General features: G+C 41.2%; 1 protein-coding gene across 1 annotated transcript; it reads left to right on the forward strand.

Annotated features, from left to right (window-relative positions):
• Nucleotides 1–3162: 3162 nt before the first annotated feature.
• uts2d (urotensin 2 domain containing) lies at nt 3163–5598 on the forward strand. The gene is made up of 5 exons (XM_014149649.3): nt 3163–3429; nt 3969–4073; nt 4214–4251; nt 4525–4612; nt 4773–5598. The coding sequence occupies exons 1-5, from the start codon at nt 3330–3332 to the stop codon at nt 4796–4798; spliced, it is 357 nt and encodes a 118-aa protein (XP_014005124.1). The 5' UTR covers nt 3163–3329; the 3' UTR covers nt 4799–5598.
• Nucleotides 5599–16040: the final 10442 nt, after the last annotated feature.

Consider the following 16040-nt stretch of genomic DNA (forward strand, 5'->3'; position numbering starts at 1 on the left):
CAGAACATAAGAACAATTTGTCAGGCTAATCTGTCAAGCTAGAAATATCTGCTTTGACACCATTATAGAACGTAAGCTGTTGAATGTTTCAAGCAGACCAACATAGTCCCTGTGCCCAAGAACACCAAAGTAACCTGCCTAAATGACTACTGACCCATAGCACTCACATCTGAAGCCATGAAGTGCTTTGAAAGGCTGGTCATGGTTCACATCAACACCATCATCCCAGAAACCCTAGACCCACTCCAATTCGCATACTGCCCCAACAGATCCACAGATGACGCAATCTCTATTGCACTCCACACAACCCTTTCCGATCTGGACAAAGGAACGCCTACGTGAGAATGCTGTTCATTGACTACAGTTCAGCGTTCAACACCATAGTACCCTCAAAGCTCATCACTAAGCTAAGAACCCTGGGACTAAACACCTCCCTCTGCAACTGGATCCTGGACTTCTTTACGGGCCGCCCCCAGATGGTAAGGGTAGGCAACAACACATCTGCCACGCTGATCCTCAACACGGGGCCCACTCAGAGGTGCGTGCTTAGTCCCCTCCTGTACTCCCTGTTCACCCACTATTCCGTGGTCAAGCATGACTTCAACACCATCATTAAGTTTGCCGACGACAACAATGAGACAGCTTATAGGTAAGAGGTCAGAGACCTGGCAGTGTGGTGCCAGGACAACAATCTCTCCCTCAACGTGATCAAGACAAAAGAGATGATCGTGGACTACAGGAAAAGGAGGGTTGATCACGCCCCCATTCTCATCGACGGGGCTGTAGTGGAGCAGGTTGAGATCTTGAAGTTCCTTGGTGTCCACATCACCAACAAACTATCATGGTCCAAACACACCGAGACAGTTGTGAAGAGGGCACGACGAAACCTATTCCCCCTCAGGAGACTGAAAAGATACTTGTCATGGGTCCTCAGATCCTCAAAAAGTTCTACAGCTGCACCATCAAGAGCATCCTGACTGGTTGCATCACCGCCTGATATGGCAACTGCTCAGCATCCAACCACAAGGCACTACAGAGGGTAATGCGTACGACTCAGTACATCACTGAGGCCAAGCTTCCTACCATCCAGGACCTCTATGCCAGGCAGTGTCAGAGGAAGGCCCTAAAAATTGCCAAAGACTCCAGCCACCCTAGTCATAGACTGTTCTCTCTGCTACCGCACGGCAAGCGGTACCAGAACGCCAAGTCTAGGTCCATGAGGCTTCTAAACAGCTTCTACTCCCAAGCCATAAGACTCCTGAACAGCTAATCAAATGGCTACCCAGACTATTTGCATTGGCCAACCCCTTTTTTTAATGCTGCTGCTACTTGCTGTTTATTATCTATGCATAGTCGCTTTACCCCTACCGACATGTACATATTACCTCAATTACCTCGACTAACCTGTACCCCCATACATTGACTCTATACCGGTACCCCCTGTATAAAGCCTCATTATTGTTATTTTATTGTGTTCTTTTTTCTTCCTTTAGTTTATTTAGTAAATATTTTCTTAACTCTTATTTTTCTTAAAACTGCATTGTTGGTTAAGGGCTTGTAAGTAAGCATTTCACGGTAAGGTCTACACCTGTTGTATTCGGCGCATTTGACAAATACAATTTGATTTGATTTGAATGATTCCAGAAGAGCATCGTACAGAGGAACACATAGTGTCTAGGAATGTTATCCTCTGCAATGCGAGTCATGCCTGGAGATCCATCAAGATATTGATTATGTTTTCAATAAAATTACTGAACTACTTCACAAGATGCAATATCTCCTTGATGTAACAAGGTTCATTCACTGTGACTCACTCAACCAGGTTCTCTAAGTCCTCAAGTTCCCAAAATCTGTATCATAAGTAGATGGATATGTGATGGGTTTCTGGATGAGAGACATGACTAGCCATCAATAACTTCCTCAGCGGAAGACACAAGGCGTCAATGAAATAGCAGCCAAGGAGCTTTATGAGGCAAACAAGCCAGACACTTAATTTAACTAAAACTACCGTACATAAATACAGCAGCCATTACACTGACGCAGGCATTGAGTCATGATTTCCGGATGCAACAGACAGGCCAGAGTCGTGTGGTTTGACCTCGGTGATGGATGTTCAATCAGCTCCACATTGTTGCCGTAGCTCAGACCTGGAGCCAAGACTGAAGAGCTCATCTCCGGGCATGGTGCACTTTATAGGGACAGAATCAATTCACTTCTCAGACTCTTAACCCTGTCCAAAATTCTCCCTCTACATTCTTAAGGAACTCATTCATATAAAAGTAAAGGACTGAAAGTGCCAAGAACATCTGACTGTCCTCTCCCGTAAATAATAGGTGATTGACAACTTCCTCACTCTGCTGGCTTTGTATATGTCACGTTGATGAAGGGCCTCTGGCCCCAGATCTGTCAGCCCAAACTGGTCTCATAGTATTTCGTATTATTCTGTATGTACGGAAGAGACGCTCCATTTATTATGATATGTTAGGTTTCGTATGGTATGTATTAATTTGTGGATGTCCACCACCCATTTCGTATGATATGTTACAAATGACAATTCCTATTATAGGTTACGAATTAGCAAAACGTACAATATAATATGAATTTGCGAAACATACACGATGTTACAAATTTGCAAAATGTACACTATGTTACAAATTTGCTAAACATATAATATGTTATGAATTCTATCTAGGTGGCTAGGTGGCTAACGTTAGCTAGCTGGCTAATGTTAGCTAGGCTAGGGGTTAAGGTAGGGTTAGGGTTAGCTAAAAGGGTTAAGGTTAGGGAAAGGTTAGCTAAAAGGGTTAGGGTTAGGGGAAGGGTTAGCTAATATGCTAAGTAGTTACAAAGTAGCTAAAAAGTAGTAAGTAGTTGAAAAGTTGCTAAAATGCTGATGTTGTCCATGATGAGATTTGAACTCGCAACCTTTGGGTTCATAGACAGTCGAGTTATACACCTACCCATCCACCCCGACCAACCATCATATTTAGTTTCTGCCTTAAGTAACCATCTGTCTTATGTAACCATACCAAACATAACATATACTAATTTGAGTGTCCCTGATTTACATTTACTATCTTACGTCTAGTCTATGAGTCCAGGCTGGTCAGCCACTACAACATCCCTCTTGCAAAGGACAGTGGTCCATTGACGAAATCGAAGGTGGCTACCTATTGATTGAGAGCACCGGGGGCTGAGCCCCCGTCTCCTCCTTCCACGTCAGACAGGATAAAAGTATGGTTGGGATGGACCAAAGGCAGTAGATCCTTTGGGCAGGTTGAGAACCAGCTGATACTTGAACACTTCTTTGGGACAGTTGCTTCATTGTCATGGACAGGACTGTCTCTGTGAACTACTGGCTGGGACTGCTAGCCTTCCTGCTCCTACAAGGGGTAGTCAGTGTGGAGGGCAGAAGCATCTTCAACCCTGGTGAGTCTGCTGGCTTGGTGAATGTTCTAGCTTGTTGCACGTACTAGCTGGCTTATTTGAGGCATAGACTACCTGACGATGTCTGAGGATGCAACCATGGGCTCCTTTCCATCACTGGCTTGCATGCACTGTTAGTTGTTTATACTTTTTGTCAAAATGTAGCCATGAGAAAGATCTCCTGGTGAATAATTAGTGCAAATTGCACACAAGATGTGCAACAGGTAGTTTCAATAGTTGTTACATTTGACAAGCCATTCATCATGCATATATGAATAATTTAATTATTGACGAGCTCAGAAAATGCATTGTCATGCAGAACATTATTCAATAGTTCCGAATTATATGTAAAGAGGATGAATATGTTACTGGTATTATGCGGCAAGCAAATTACATTATTTTGCTTGCCAATTCAATTGTTCTTCTAAAAATACTCTGAATACTACATTTGTGGAGTTTTAAGTGAATATTGTGTAATTCTAGATTAATTTTCAAGTTGTTTATAGTAATCACAGATGTATTGTCATTTCCCACATATTCAGGAAACCATGTGTATCAGCCAAGGGAAGGCACAGATGGCCAGAACAAGATTCTAGCATTTCTACTACATAAAAGCTTAGAACCTGTTGAAAGAAATTACGCTTTAGGTAAGGCATTTACAGTATAGCAGCACACAAATATCACTAACAGTCTCAATGTTGATCATGTATAATATTGCACATGGATTGACCAAGTGTTTCTTGGGTTTGCCTTCTGTCATGATGTTATCCGATTTTCTTCTCTGCAGGTTTACATTTGGACAACAAACTAGCAGAGTTGGAGGAGGTAAGTCATTAATGCGTTTTTGTTACGTACAGTAAAATATTAGATGTGCAGTCATACCAGTATTTATTTTCCTCAGCAGATAAAATACTTTTTAGGCAGGGTTTATGAGACGAATAGATAAACATAGTTATCTTTGACTGAGGTACTTTGTACATTCTCAGGATAATTATCTCTGGATGTCATCTTTGTATGATTCACCAGCAAAAGGCACCTTCCATAGAAACAAACACAGTGTTCCTTTGACCGCCTGTAACCAGTGTTCTTTACTTACAGCTAGAGGCTTTGAAGGAGGGCTTGGAGCTGGAGAGGGAGCTCTCATCCAGCGTATTAGCAGAGGACAAGTCCATACCGAGGAAAAGGGGTGAGTGCACTTTTCTTATTGATGATTGTTGATGATGGCAATCATTTTCAAGTCACAACATATTTTATTTACTGTAGTGGACTTAGTTTTAAAACAAAATGATATTCCTCCATCTAATAGTTCAAGAGAGACTGAACAGTGTTTTTCTCTGTGTCCACAGATTGTTTCTGGAAGTACTGTGTATGACAGCCTAAGGGAGAGAAACTCTACTGAGTCCTGGTGCATCACCCTAACCCTCCAAAGCCTTAAGACTCAACACGCTCACAGACATCAACACAACTCCCCATTTCCATCACCAACTATTGAAATGTTGTAACATAACTAATGCACTCATCGCACATTGTACTGCTGAAGTCGTCATGACTCGGGCCTACTAGCATGACTAGGGTATACTAGCATGACTAGGGCATACTAGCATTTCTCTAAGACGGAGAGTGTTGTTGTCTTAACCAAAGATCTGCTGGCAAAGGCCTTGGTCCATAAAGTTTCCATACCCAGAGGAACCGCCCTCTTCTCAAAACGTTGACTTTGTCTTCCCCTAGTGGTAAATGGGGGCAGTGGTGCAATTCATTTTACTTTCCATAGTCAAATATTATAAAGTATTGCTTTTTGAATGTGTTACTGTTTCCTACATTGAATAAATAATATATTATCATGCTAACCTTTGTCTTGGCTGCGTGTGTAATTGGAATTTCAGGAAGAGAGACTGGGAACTGAGTCAGGTCGGGTCAGCTTCACTGATAGGGCTCTATCTGAATCATACACACAGATAGATCCTAGTGGATGGAGGCCTCTGGGAAACCAGTCAGTCTGTGCCATCAGCTACACTGCCACCAAGTACTAAGTCATGTTTTGCAGAGGGGTCAAATACTTATTTCCCTCATTAAAATGCAAATCAATTTATAACATTTTTGACATGTGTTTTTCTGGATTTTTTTGTTGTTATTCTGTCTCTCACTGTTCAAATAAACCTACCATTAAAATTATAGACTGATCCTTTCTTTGTCAGTGGGCAAATGTACAAAATCAGCAGGGGGATCAAATACTTTTCTGGGTGATTAAAATATTGACTGGCTTTCATCAAGCTGCCCACTCAAGAAAAAGCTTCAAACTGTAACCAGTGCCTGCAACCTGGTTCAGGTTAACAGTCAACTTACCAGGGTAGTTACAAACAGCACAGGAATGAAATCATCAACATGTATTGATCACATCTTTACTAATGCTGCAGAAATGTGCTTGAAAGCAGTATCCACATCCATCGGATGTAGTGATCACAATACAGTAGCCATATCTGGGAAAACCAAAGTTCCAAAGGCTGGGCCTAATATAGTGTATAAGAGGTCATACAATAAGTTTTGTGGTGATTCCTATGTTGTTGATGTAAAGAATATTTGTTGGTCCGTGGTGTGTACTGAGGAGCAAACAGACGTTGTACTTGACACATTTAAGAAATTGCTTATCCCAGTTACTAATAAGCATGCACCCATTATGAAAATGACTGTAAAATCTGTTAAATCCCCGTGGATTGATGAGGAATTGAAAAATTGTATGGTTGAGAGGAATGAGGCAAAAGGAATGGCAAATAAGTCTGACTGCACAACCGATTGCAAACATCCTGCAAATTGAGAGATCATGTGACTAAACTGAATAAAAATAAGAAGTAACTACACTATGAAACAAAGATAAATGACAAGAATGATTGTAAAAAGCTTTGGAGCACCTTCAATGAAATTAAAAAACACAAACTCAGCTCCATCATTCATTGAATCAGATGGCTCATTCACTACAAAACAGACTGATATTGCCAACTACTTTTACAGATTTTTTAGGCATGACATGCTAGCAACAAACGCTGACACTACACATCCAAGTATATCTGATCAAATTATGAAAGACAAGAATTGTCATTTTGAATTCGGTAAAGTGAGTGTGGAAGAGGTACATTTTTTGTTGTTGTCTATCAACAATGACAAGGCACCAGGGTCTGACAAATTGGATGTAAAATTACTGAGGATAATAGCAGATGATATAGCCACTCCTATTTGCCACATCTTCAATTTAAGCCTACTAGAAAGTGTGCGCCTTCAGGCCTGGAGGGAAGCAAAAGTCATAGTGAAGCCTCCTTTATGGGCTCAAATAGCCGATCAATCAGCCTGTTACCAACCCATAGTAAAGTTCAGGAAAAAATTGTGTTTGAGCAGATAGAATGCTATTTTACAGGAAACAAATTGACAACAGTCTTTCAGCATGCTTATAGGGAAGGACATTCATCAAGCACTTACACAAGTGACTGATGATTGGCTGAGAGAAATTGATGACAAAAAGATTGTGAGGGCTGTTTTGTTAGACTTCAGTGCAGCTTTTTACATTATCGATCATAGTCTGCTGCTGGAAAAACATATGTGTTATGGCTTTACACTGCCTACTATATTGAGGACAAAGAGTTACCTGTCTAACAGAACACAGAGGGTGTTCTTTAATGGAAGCCTCGCCATCAAAATAGAATCAAGAATTCCCCAGGGCAGCTGTCTAGGCCCCTTACTGTTTTCAATCTTTACTAATGACACTCCACTGGCTTTGAGTAAAGTGTGTCTATGTATGCGGATGACTCAACACTATACACGTCAGCTACTACATCAACTGAAATGACTGCAACACTTTAAAAAGAGCTGCAGTTAGTTTCAGAATGGGTGGCAAGGAATAAGTTAGTCCTAAATATTTAGAAAACTAAAAGCATTGTATTTGGGACAAATTATTCACTAAACCCTAAACCTCAATTAAATCTTGTAATAAATAATGTGGAAATTGAGCAAGTTCATGTGACTAAACTGCTTGGAATAACCCTGGATTGTAAACTGTCATGGTCAAAGCAGTCTGTCCATAATAAAGTGTTACTCTACCTTCTTAACAGCACTATCCACCAGGGCAGGTCCTACAGGCCCTAGTTTTGTCACACCTGGACTACGGTTCAGTCATGTGGTCAGGTGCCACAAAGAGACACTTCGGGAAATTGCAATTGGCTCAGAACAGGGAAGTATGGTTAGCTCTTGGATGTACACAGAGAGCTAACACTAATAATATGCATGTCAATCTCTCCTGGCTCAAATTAGAGGAGAGATTGACTTCATCACTACTTGTATTTGTGAGAGGTGTTGACATGTTGAAAGCACCGAGCTGTCTGTTTAAACAACTATCACTCAGCTCAGACACCCATGCATACCCCACAAGACATGCCACCAGAGGTCTCTTCACAGTCCCCAAGTCCAGAACGCTACTACATAGAGCCTTGACTACATGGAACTCTATTCCACATCAGGTAACTGATGCAAGCAGCAGAATCCGATAAAAAAAAACAGAGAAAAATACACCTTCTGGAACAGCGGAGAGTGTGAAGCAACACAAACATAGGCACAGACACATGCAAACACACACATGATAACATACGCACTATACACACACGTACACATTGATTTTGTGTTGTAGATATGTGGTAGTGGAATATGGGCCTGAGGGCACACATTTAGTGTTTTGTGAATTCTGTAATGAATGTATCGTAATGTTTTAAAAATTGTATAACTGTCTTAATTTTGCCTTGGCAGCAGCTAATGGGGATCCATAATAAATACAAATACTCACAAACACGAAACACTCCATAATATCAGAGAGGAAGCAGAAAGACCACATTAAACTGTAGCCTCTTCCTTAGCAAAGGCGTAGATTATGTCATTTAAAGCAGAATATTGTGGTGAAATGGTTCAGACAAGATCTCAGCTCCTGCCAGTGGTATGACCTTTGAACTACAGACACAAATAATGGTTATCTTGAGGGGCCAGAGCCTTACAGATTTAGACTAACTCTTTTTTTTTTTTATTGTGAAAATAACTGATGTCAGCAGTATTGATGACTACACAGACTTAGCAATATATGTCTCACTTGTGTTGGGTGAACCATGTTTCCCCCAAGCAGTTGGTAAAATTGCCTGCTACAGTATAAGCTAAGCAACCTTTTATTAATCCGAGCAATTTGCAATTCTTTATCACTGTCACGCCCTGACCTGAGAGAGCCTTTTTATGTCTCTATTTAGGTTTGGTCAGGGTGTGATTTGGGTGGGCATTCTATGTCCGTGTTTCTATGTTTGGGATTTCTTTGTTTCGGCCGGGTATGACTCTCAATCAGGAACAGCTGTATATCGTTGTTGCTGATTGGGAGTCATACTTAGGCAGCCTGTTTTTCCTTTGGGTTTTGTGGGTAGATGTTTTCTGTATAGCTACTTTGCCTTATGGAACTGTGTAGTCGTTGTTTTGTTAATTTTGTAAGTGTTCACTTTTCTTAAACATTAAAAAGATGAGCATTCATATTCCCGCTGCGTTTTTGTCCTGTGTTCACGACGACCGTTACAATCACAGGATAAAGTCAAAACAAATACTTAAAATCATGGCCATATAGGGAAACTTAGTCAGCTGTACAATTGAATGCATTCAACTGAATTGTGTCTCCCGCATTTAACCCAATCCCTCTGAATCATAGAGGTGCGGGGGTCTCCCTTAACTGACGTCCACGTCTTCGGCACTCGGGGAACAGTGAATTAACTGCCTTGCTCAGGGGCAATGACAGATTTTTACCTTGTCAGCTCAGGGATTCGATGCAGCATGACTTTTGGTTACTGGACCAAAGGTCTAACCACTAGGCAATTGTGACCATATGCATGCTTTCAGCGATACAAAGATAGGCTACATCTAAACAATGGGGAAGAAAGTGATCAAGGCTTATTAGGTAGACATAAATGTTCCAGTTGATAGAGGTCATACTGTTTTATTGTCATAAGACTGCTGGCCTTCTAGGCAGAGTTCCTCTGTCCAGAGTCTGTGTTCTTTTGCCCATCTTAATCTTCCCTTTTTATTGGCCAGTCTGAGATATGGATTTTTCTTTACAACTCTGCCTGGAAGGCCAGCATCCCGGAGTCGCCTCTTCACTGTTGACATTGAAACTGGTGTTTTGTGGGTACTATTTAATGAATCTGCCAGTTGAGGACTTGTGAGGAGTCTGTTTCTCAATCTAGACACTCTAATGTACTTGTCCTCTTGCTCAGGTGTGCACTGGGGCCTCCCACTCCTCTTTCTATTCTGGTTAGAGACAGTTTGTGCTGTTCTGTGTAGGGAGTAGTACACAGTGTTGTACGAGATCTTCAGTTTCTTTGCAATTTCTCGCATGGAATAACCTTCATTTCTCAGAACAAGAATAGACTGACGAGTTTCAGAAGAAAGTTCTTTGTTTCTGGCCATTTTGAGCCTGTAGTCAAACCCACAAATGCTGAAGCTCCAGATACTCAACTAGTCTAAAGAAGGCCGGTTTTATTGCTTCTTTAATCAGAACAACCGTTGTCAGCTGTGCTAACATAATTGCAAAAGGGTTTTGTAATGTGATGACAGTATTGCTGGACAACCTCCTTTACCGTCCTAAAAACAGGAAGCTGGCGTACATTTCTCAATATCATTCATATTATAGTAACAAATTATCGTTTGGAAATGTTCCTTCCAATGTTCCTTCCAATGTTCCTTCCAAAAATAGAGCCAGTAATTTCAGAAACCACCATAACAAACAAAACCACAATGATGGGGACATAGTTAGCATTCCCTATGAGTGGTTTGAGGTGTTGGTCTAACTGAAAGGGACAGTAAATTATACTGATGGTATATTATTCTTCAGTTATAAAAACAGCATCAATATGAAACATTGCATAAGGGATTCATTTATCACCATGTACAAAATTGCCTATTCTTCAATACAATTGCTTTATCCCATTACAATTGTGTTTGCAAATGTAAGAACTCTAAGTACTTTGAACAGAAGTTCATAGTACTAGGATTTAAGTCAATGAAAGGGTTATCAAATCTGAAAGGGCACAAATTTTAAATACTTTGTATTAATTGCATAAATTCCTTGCCTGACGACTCAAACTGAATTCTTCCGCTGCTCTATCATTCATTACATACTTCAGTCTGAGACTGCCCTCATTGAAGTCATTTGTGGTGACTTCAAAATGAGGGATGTTGTACAAAATAAAGTCATCAGCGATTGAATCATCTCTAACCAATCAGAGTATCAAAGCCAATGCCGCATTTTCAAACTGGCACTTTACCCAAGTGTGTTCTGGCCCTAGTCCAACCCATCGGTTTCTGGGACCAATCAGAATGGCTAGAATGTTTTTCGCTTTCTAGAAATCGTTGGTTAGGTACTCAGATCCAGACTCATTGCGGAGCAGACACTATCGTCCGTGGGCGTGGCGTAGAGTTTGGCCGGAGCAAGGAGTTTGGGTAGCCAGGCAAATAAATTCCCTGACAAAATAAAACAAACAGAGAACAAAAGAGAATGAATTGCTGAAAAGCACCAAGTTCATCACTATGGCGACTGGTGATTAAGCGTTTCCAGTACGTTTAGCTCACATAATAGAGGGAAGAGATCACACTATTCACATCACTGACACACACTCAAATTGCTCACATCAAACACAGGATCTGAGGGAAACAGAGTGAGAGTATGTACAGGAAATAGCAAACACTGTTTTTACCCATAACCGTAAGTCATGAGAACTATGCTATAAAAATATCCGTTATAGGGTTAGAGTTTGAATCGTCAGAATATTTTCCGTAAATAGTTAGTCATTGTAAATTGGCCAATCCAAACATTTCAATTCACGAAAGAGAATTCCAAAGAAATCAACTGAGCACACTGTTAAAAGGAAGTGCTTTGTAACACTTCAAAACTAATGGCGACTGAGCTGCCACCACCTTAAAGGAGACCAAACCTTAACTTTGCTGGAGTATTGAAACACATGGTTGCGAGGGTATAGGGACAGATTTAATGTGTCCTGAAACATTCATCCTGAGGTGTTCTGAAACATGACATGGGGTGTTGTAACACCACATAATCAAGAGTTGTGCAACACCTTGCCAGAGACTGGGAGCACTAACCCGGAAAGGTTGAAATACGCTGTTATTGAGTCCTGTGTAGTGCAGAATTGAATCCCTTCTCTTTTGATGGATGCTGTTTCCTCGCATGAAAGCTCCTAAATAACATGATGATGTTTTGAATCTTGTCTACTGCAGAAATAGCTCCCTTCTGGAGTTTCCAAATACTGTAATTGGAAGTCCCTGCTCTTACTGTATATTCCTTGTTCCATATGGTGTGTTTACGTACTCCTAATCGGTCATTCCAAAAGGTAAAATGTACAGTATTATACTCAAACAAAGGACATGAGAAAAGATAAGTTAGTTGGTAACATTTTACTGTAGGTGTCCTTTTCCTTTCCATTATAACAGCTATGCTGATTGGCTGAAAGTCATGGTATATCAGACCCTAAACCACAGGTATGACAACATTTATTTTTACTGCTCTAATTACATTGGTAACTAGTTTATAATAACAATAAAGCACCTCAGGGGTTTGTGGTATATTGCCAAAATACCACAGCTAAGGGCTGTTCTTGGGCACAACGCAACGCCATATACCATACCTAATCAGGCCTTATTGTTTAATTATAACGTTTCATAAGCTATCATAGTTTGAAATAGTAACGGCATAAGATGTTATAAAACTAGTTATAATGGGTGTTATAGATGACTATTCATCCTGTTGTCATATGTTCTAATGTCAACTGCTAATAACAACTGCTATTACACAGTCTGCATGACAACTTATGCCAAATGTTATTACGTGCTGTATACTGTAAGTGTCTACCGACTAGATGTTATAACAGGGCGTTATATAATTTACCAAACTCTGTGCCACATTATTACATTTAATGGAATGATGGGCATCATAACCATGTCATATGTCATTCTAGAGTGTGCATAGGCATCTTAAGAAAAGTTACATTCATTTGTTATAAAATAGTTATGTGCTTAATACCACAGAGTTGACAGTATCACACAACCATTCAGGATCTCCAAGAATCATAGGCAAATGACAATGAGAAAAACTGCTCTGGGGCAAAACAGGATTTGTGACAGCTGTGAAAAAATGAAGATGTGCAGGCTACAGTAACAATGACAGCTGTATTATACAAAAAATGGATAGTTAGTCAGGTAGTGAATTCACTAAGTAATTTCAACATGTAGCACTCCGGAAACAGGGTTGGAGAGCCTTGCTCTACACAGTCCAAACAAAGTGTTTTGTTTGACAGTAATTTGACAGTATTACCATTAGCTAGCTAGAACCATTCATTCACCCGTAGGGCCAAGACATGAGGCACCAGCAGCCCCACTGTGCCCCCTTTGAAGCATAGCTAGCTAACTAGGTAGAGCAAGTGCTAGCAGTTAGCTAGCTAGCTTGCTAGCTACAGGAGGACTTCCGAATTATAAAGCTGACTTTGTAGCACCTCACACGATACATTATTTTTCACATACACTTTAAACGCAATTGAATTTTTTACCTTAATACACGTTGGTTCATTCAATCTAACTAACGTTATGTTATCCATTTTATTTGCTGTGGTTTGCCATGGGCCTTGGTGAGAAGCAGAGCTAGGGCTTGCACATAGTAGCAGTGTTTGTTAGTGAGACTAGATTTGCAGTGCATGATACTGTCATCGTAAAGGGCTGTATCCCTGCGAGAAGTGGTCGGTCGGTTACACAAACATCATGCTAGGAGGGGGGAAAGATGGGAAGAGAGATGGTTGGTAGTGTCATGACGTTGGCCTGTGGGTAAGGTTTATGACCCCCCCATAAATACCTTTCTCCCTTCCCCTCTCTTTCTGACCCTACTGAAGGACTGCTGTCCTGAAGGACTGCTGTCCTGTTAAATATAGAGAGTCTGGGAACATCAAACAAATGGGGAAAGGAACCATATTTTGGTAATAAAACCAGTTGGAAATATGCTTTGGAACGTAATGAGTATGGATGTCAGTTCGGTTGTCATCTGAGACATTATGACTGATGACAGGACGACATAAACTGTACCTGGGAAAGTATACACCCTCTAGTTATCAGAGCCACATGTAATTGTTATGCAATTGAAATGTTTGATATTGAAATTGTTTGTTAGGAGATTAAATGTAATTTTAGCTTCCAAATGAGAGAATTGGGTTTTCATAAGGAAAGTGCCCTGCTTGATCAGTGGCCCACCCCTGTGAAGAGACAGGGGTTATAAACGATTAAACACATCCTTCCCCCTCTCCACTATATAAGCCTTTGACGAAAAGATAACCACATGTTCCAGTACGTGAGGTCTGCAGCCTCTACGTTAAGAAGGACACACGTCAAGTACAGAACTAAGCCAACCTCGGCGTGAGCTTTGGTGGCGAATGGTATGAACTTTGAGCTTATTCACTACAGAAGTGATACTTCCTAGCCGTTGAGTTAGCAGCGGCCACTGTAGACGGGGGCTAGGAAAGGATGGACGACGGATCCAGTCTAACAGACAGACGAAGATACCACCACGTATCCAATTTACCACCAGAGACATTCTTCCGAGGACAGGAAGATCTGTTGGCCAACCCGGCCGCATCTACGACCAATCTACCGAAGCGCAGCTCAGAGTAAATATTTATTGCATTTTCCTTTTCCAAATGGGCGGTAATTTAGAATGCATAAGATAATGTATTTACGATAGCATAACTGCTGTTTCTTTGTTCCTAAGTCTTCCCGCTCTTTCATTCAAGCCCAACCCCCTTTCCTTTGTGTAACCAGCCATCATGTATGACATCATTTGTATTCGGTGTATTTGTAATTCTGTGTGATTAGTTTAGGTATTTAGTAAATAAATAATTAAACCCAATTTTGTATTGCTGATTCAACTTGTTAGCCAGGGTTCGTGAAGATAGCCAAGAATTTACAACTTTCATTATGAGACTGAAAATAAGATAAGGGTTAATATTGACTGCTATCGATGTAAAATATTACTAAGTATTTTAAGAGTTTATTCGGAAGATAACGGCTCTATAAACGTTCTTCCGTGGTGCCCCGACTTTCTAGTTAATTACATTTACATGATTAGCTTAATCAGGTAATATTAATTACAGAGAAAGGATTTTATAGGTTAGCATGTCATATCACTTAATCCGGCATTGCCAAAGACACGACAGTAGGTAGCTAATCGAAAGAGTTTACTAAAGCAGAAAGAGAGGGAGAAGGAGAGTGGAAAGGTTATGAAGATTGAACAAAGTGGGGGGGGAGTTGAAGGTTATTGTGAAGATTACGGAGAGAGAGATGCGCAGTAGCATTAACCCACTTAAAGTATCAGACGCCTTGTGCTAGGAGGTTGGAGACATCCTCCATGCAAAAATCCTGTCGAATGCAAACCTGCTAATCTTTTGCAAATCTGCAGCCCAATGGACCAAAGCCTCAAAACTGAAAATGTTGTGGGAAAAGGCAGTGGAGCGCTATTTTTATTTAAAAAACATTTTTTACCTTTATTTAACTAGGCAAGTCAGTTAAGAACAAATTCTTATGTCCCAGGACAGAACCAAAGAGCCAAGGGAGTCATTAATGAGGAATCGCTGGATATAACGGAGGATGAGTTTAGGAACATTCTGGAAGGGTCTCGAATTGTAGACACATTCCAGTTCAAGGGGACTCAAAATGGACAGAGAAGCGAGAGCACGGCTGTGTTAGTTACATTCGGTGAGGAGACCTTGCCACAGAGAGTGAACCTGGGATTCCTAAACTTCACGGTCAAGTCACATGTGTGGCCTCCCCTGCGGTACTATAAGTGCCAAAGGCATGGGCATGTGGTGGCGGTGTGCTGGCAGACAGGAAGATCTGGGGAATGTGGAAGTGATCATGGAGTTCTCAGAGTGTGCAGGAAGAGAGCCGGAGTATTGTAATTGTGGGGAAACCATGTGGCAGCATTTTCGAGGCTGTGAGTACCATGTTCGAGCTGAGCAGGTATTGAAGATTCAAATGGAGGAGGGAGAATCTTACGCAGAGGCGGCGAAACGAGTATTGTGCGGCGCTGCTGGACAAATGGGGGTGAGAGTGCCGCTGGTAGTGCGGGTTCCAAGGATGGCCCCTCCGCCAGCACCAGTGATTCCAGTCAACTTGTACGTGATGAAGAAAAATAAGTTATTGGGCTTATGGTGGAAGTGTTGTGGGTAGCAAAACAGCTGAAGATGTCATCCGGCCTGAAAGATGCAGTGATTAAGCAAGCAGAGACATTCTTAGGGATCAAGCATCAATCAGTGGTGAGTTTACACTCCTACATACAGTACAGGCAGTGAGGAGAGGTGGGGCTCCGTAGAACGGCGGGGTTGGGGATGTGTCCGAACCGGATGATATGCACTGACGTTTATGATGCTGCAGTGGAATGCAAGAAGTTTAATCTGTAATGGGCAAAATTTAAGAGGTTTGTGGATATATTTAAGGATAAGCCTGAGATAGTCGGTGTGCAGGAAATGTGGTTGAAACTATGTTTAGGTTTTGTTTTGCCTGGG

Source organism: Salmo salar, chromosome 16 (genome assembly GCF_965601325.2).
Source record: "Salmo salar chromosome 16, fSalSal1, whole genome shotgun sequence".
Classification (NCBI taxonomy): Eukaryota; Metazoa; Chordata; class Actinopteri; order Salmoniformes; family Salmonidae; genus Salmo; species Salmo salar.

What these genes read in the sequence shown, in the direction of transcription:
- uts2d (XM_014149649.3), top strand. Translation starts at nt 3,330, where the DNA reads ATGGACAGGACTGTCTCTGTGAACTACTGGCTGGGACTGCTAGCCTTC. An exon ending in CAGAAGCATCTTCAACCCTG is followed by an intron (nt 3,430 to 3,968) that starts GTGAGTCTGCTG and finishes CCACATATTCAG; the next exon opens with GAAACCATGTGTATCAGCCA. An exon ending in TGAAAGAAATTACGCTTTAG is followed by an intron (nt 4,074 to 4,213) that starts GTAAGGCATTTA and finishes TCTTCTCTGCAG; the next exon opens with GTTTACATTTGGACAACAAA.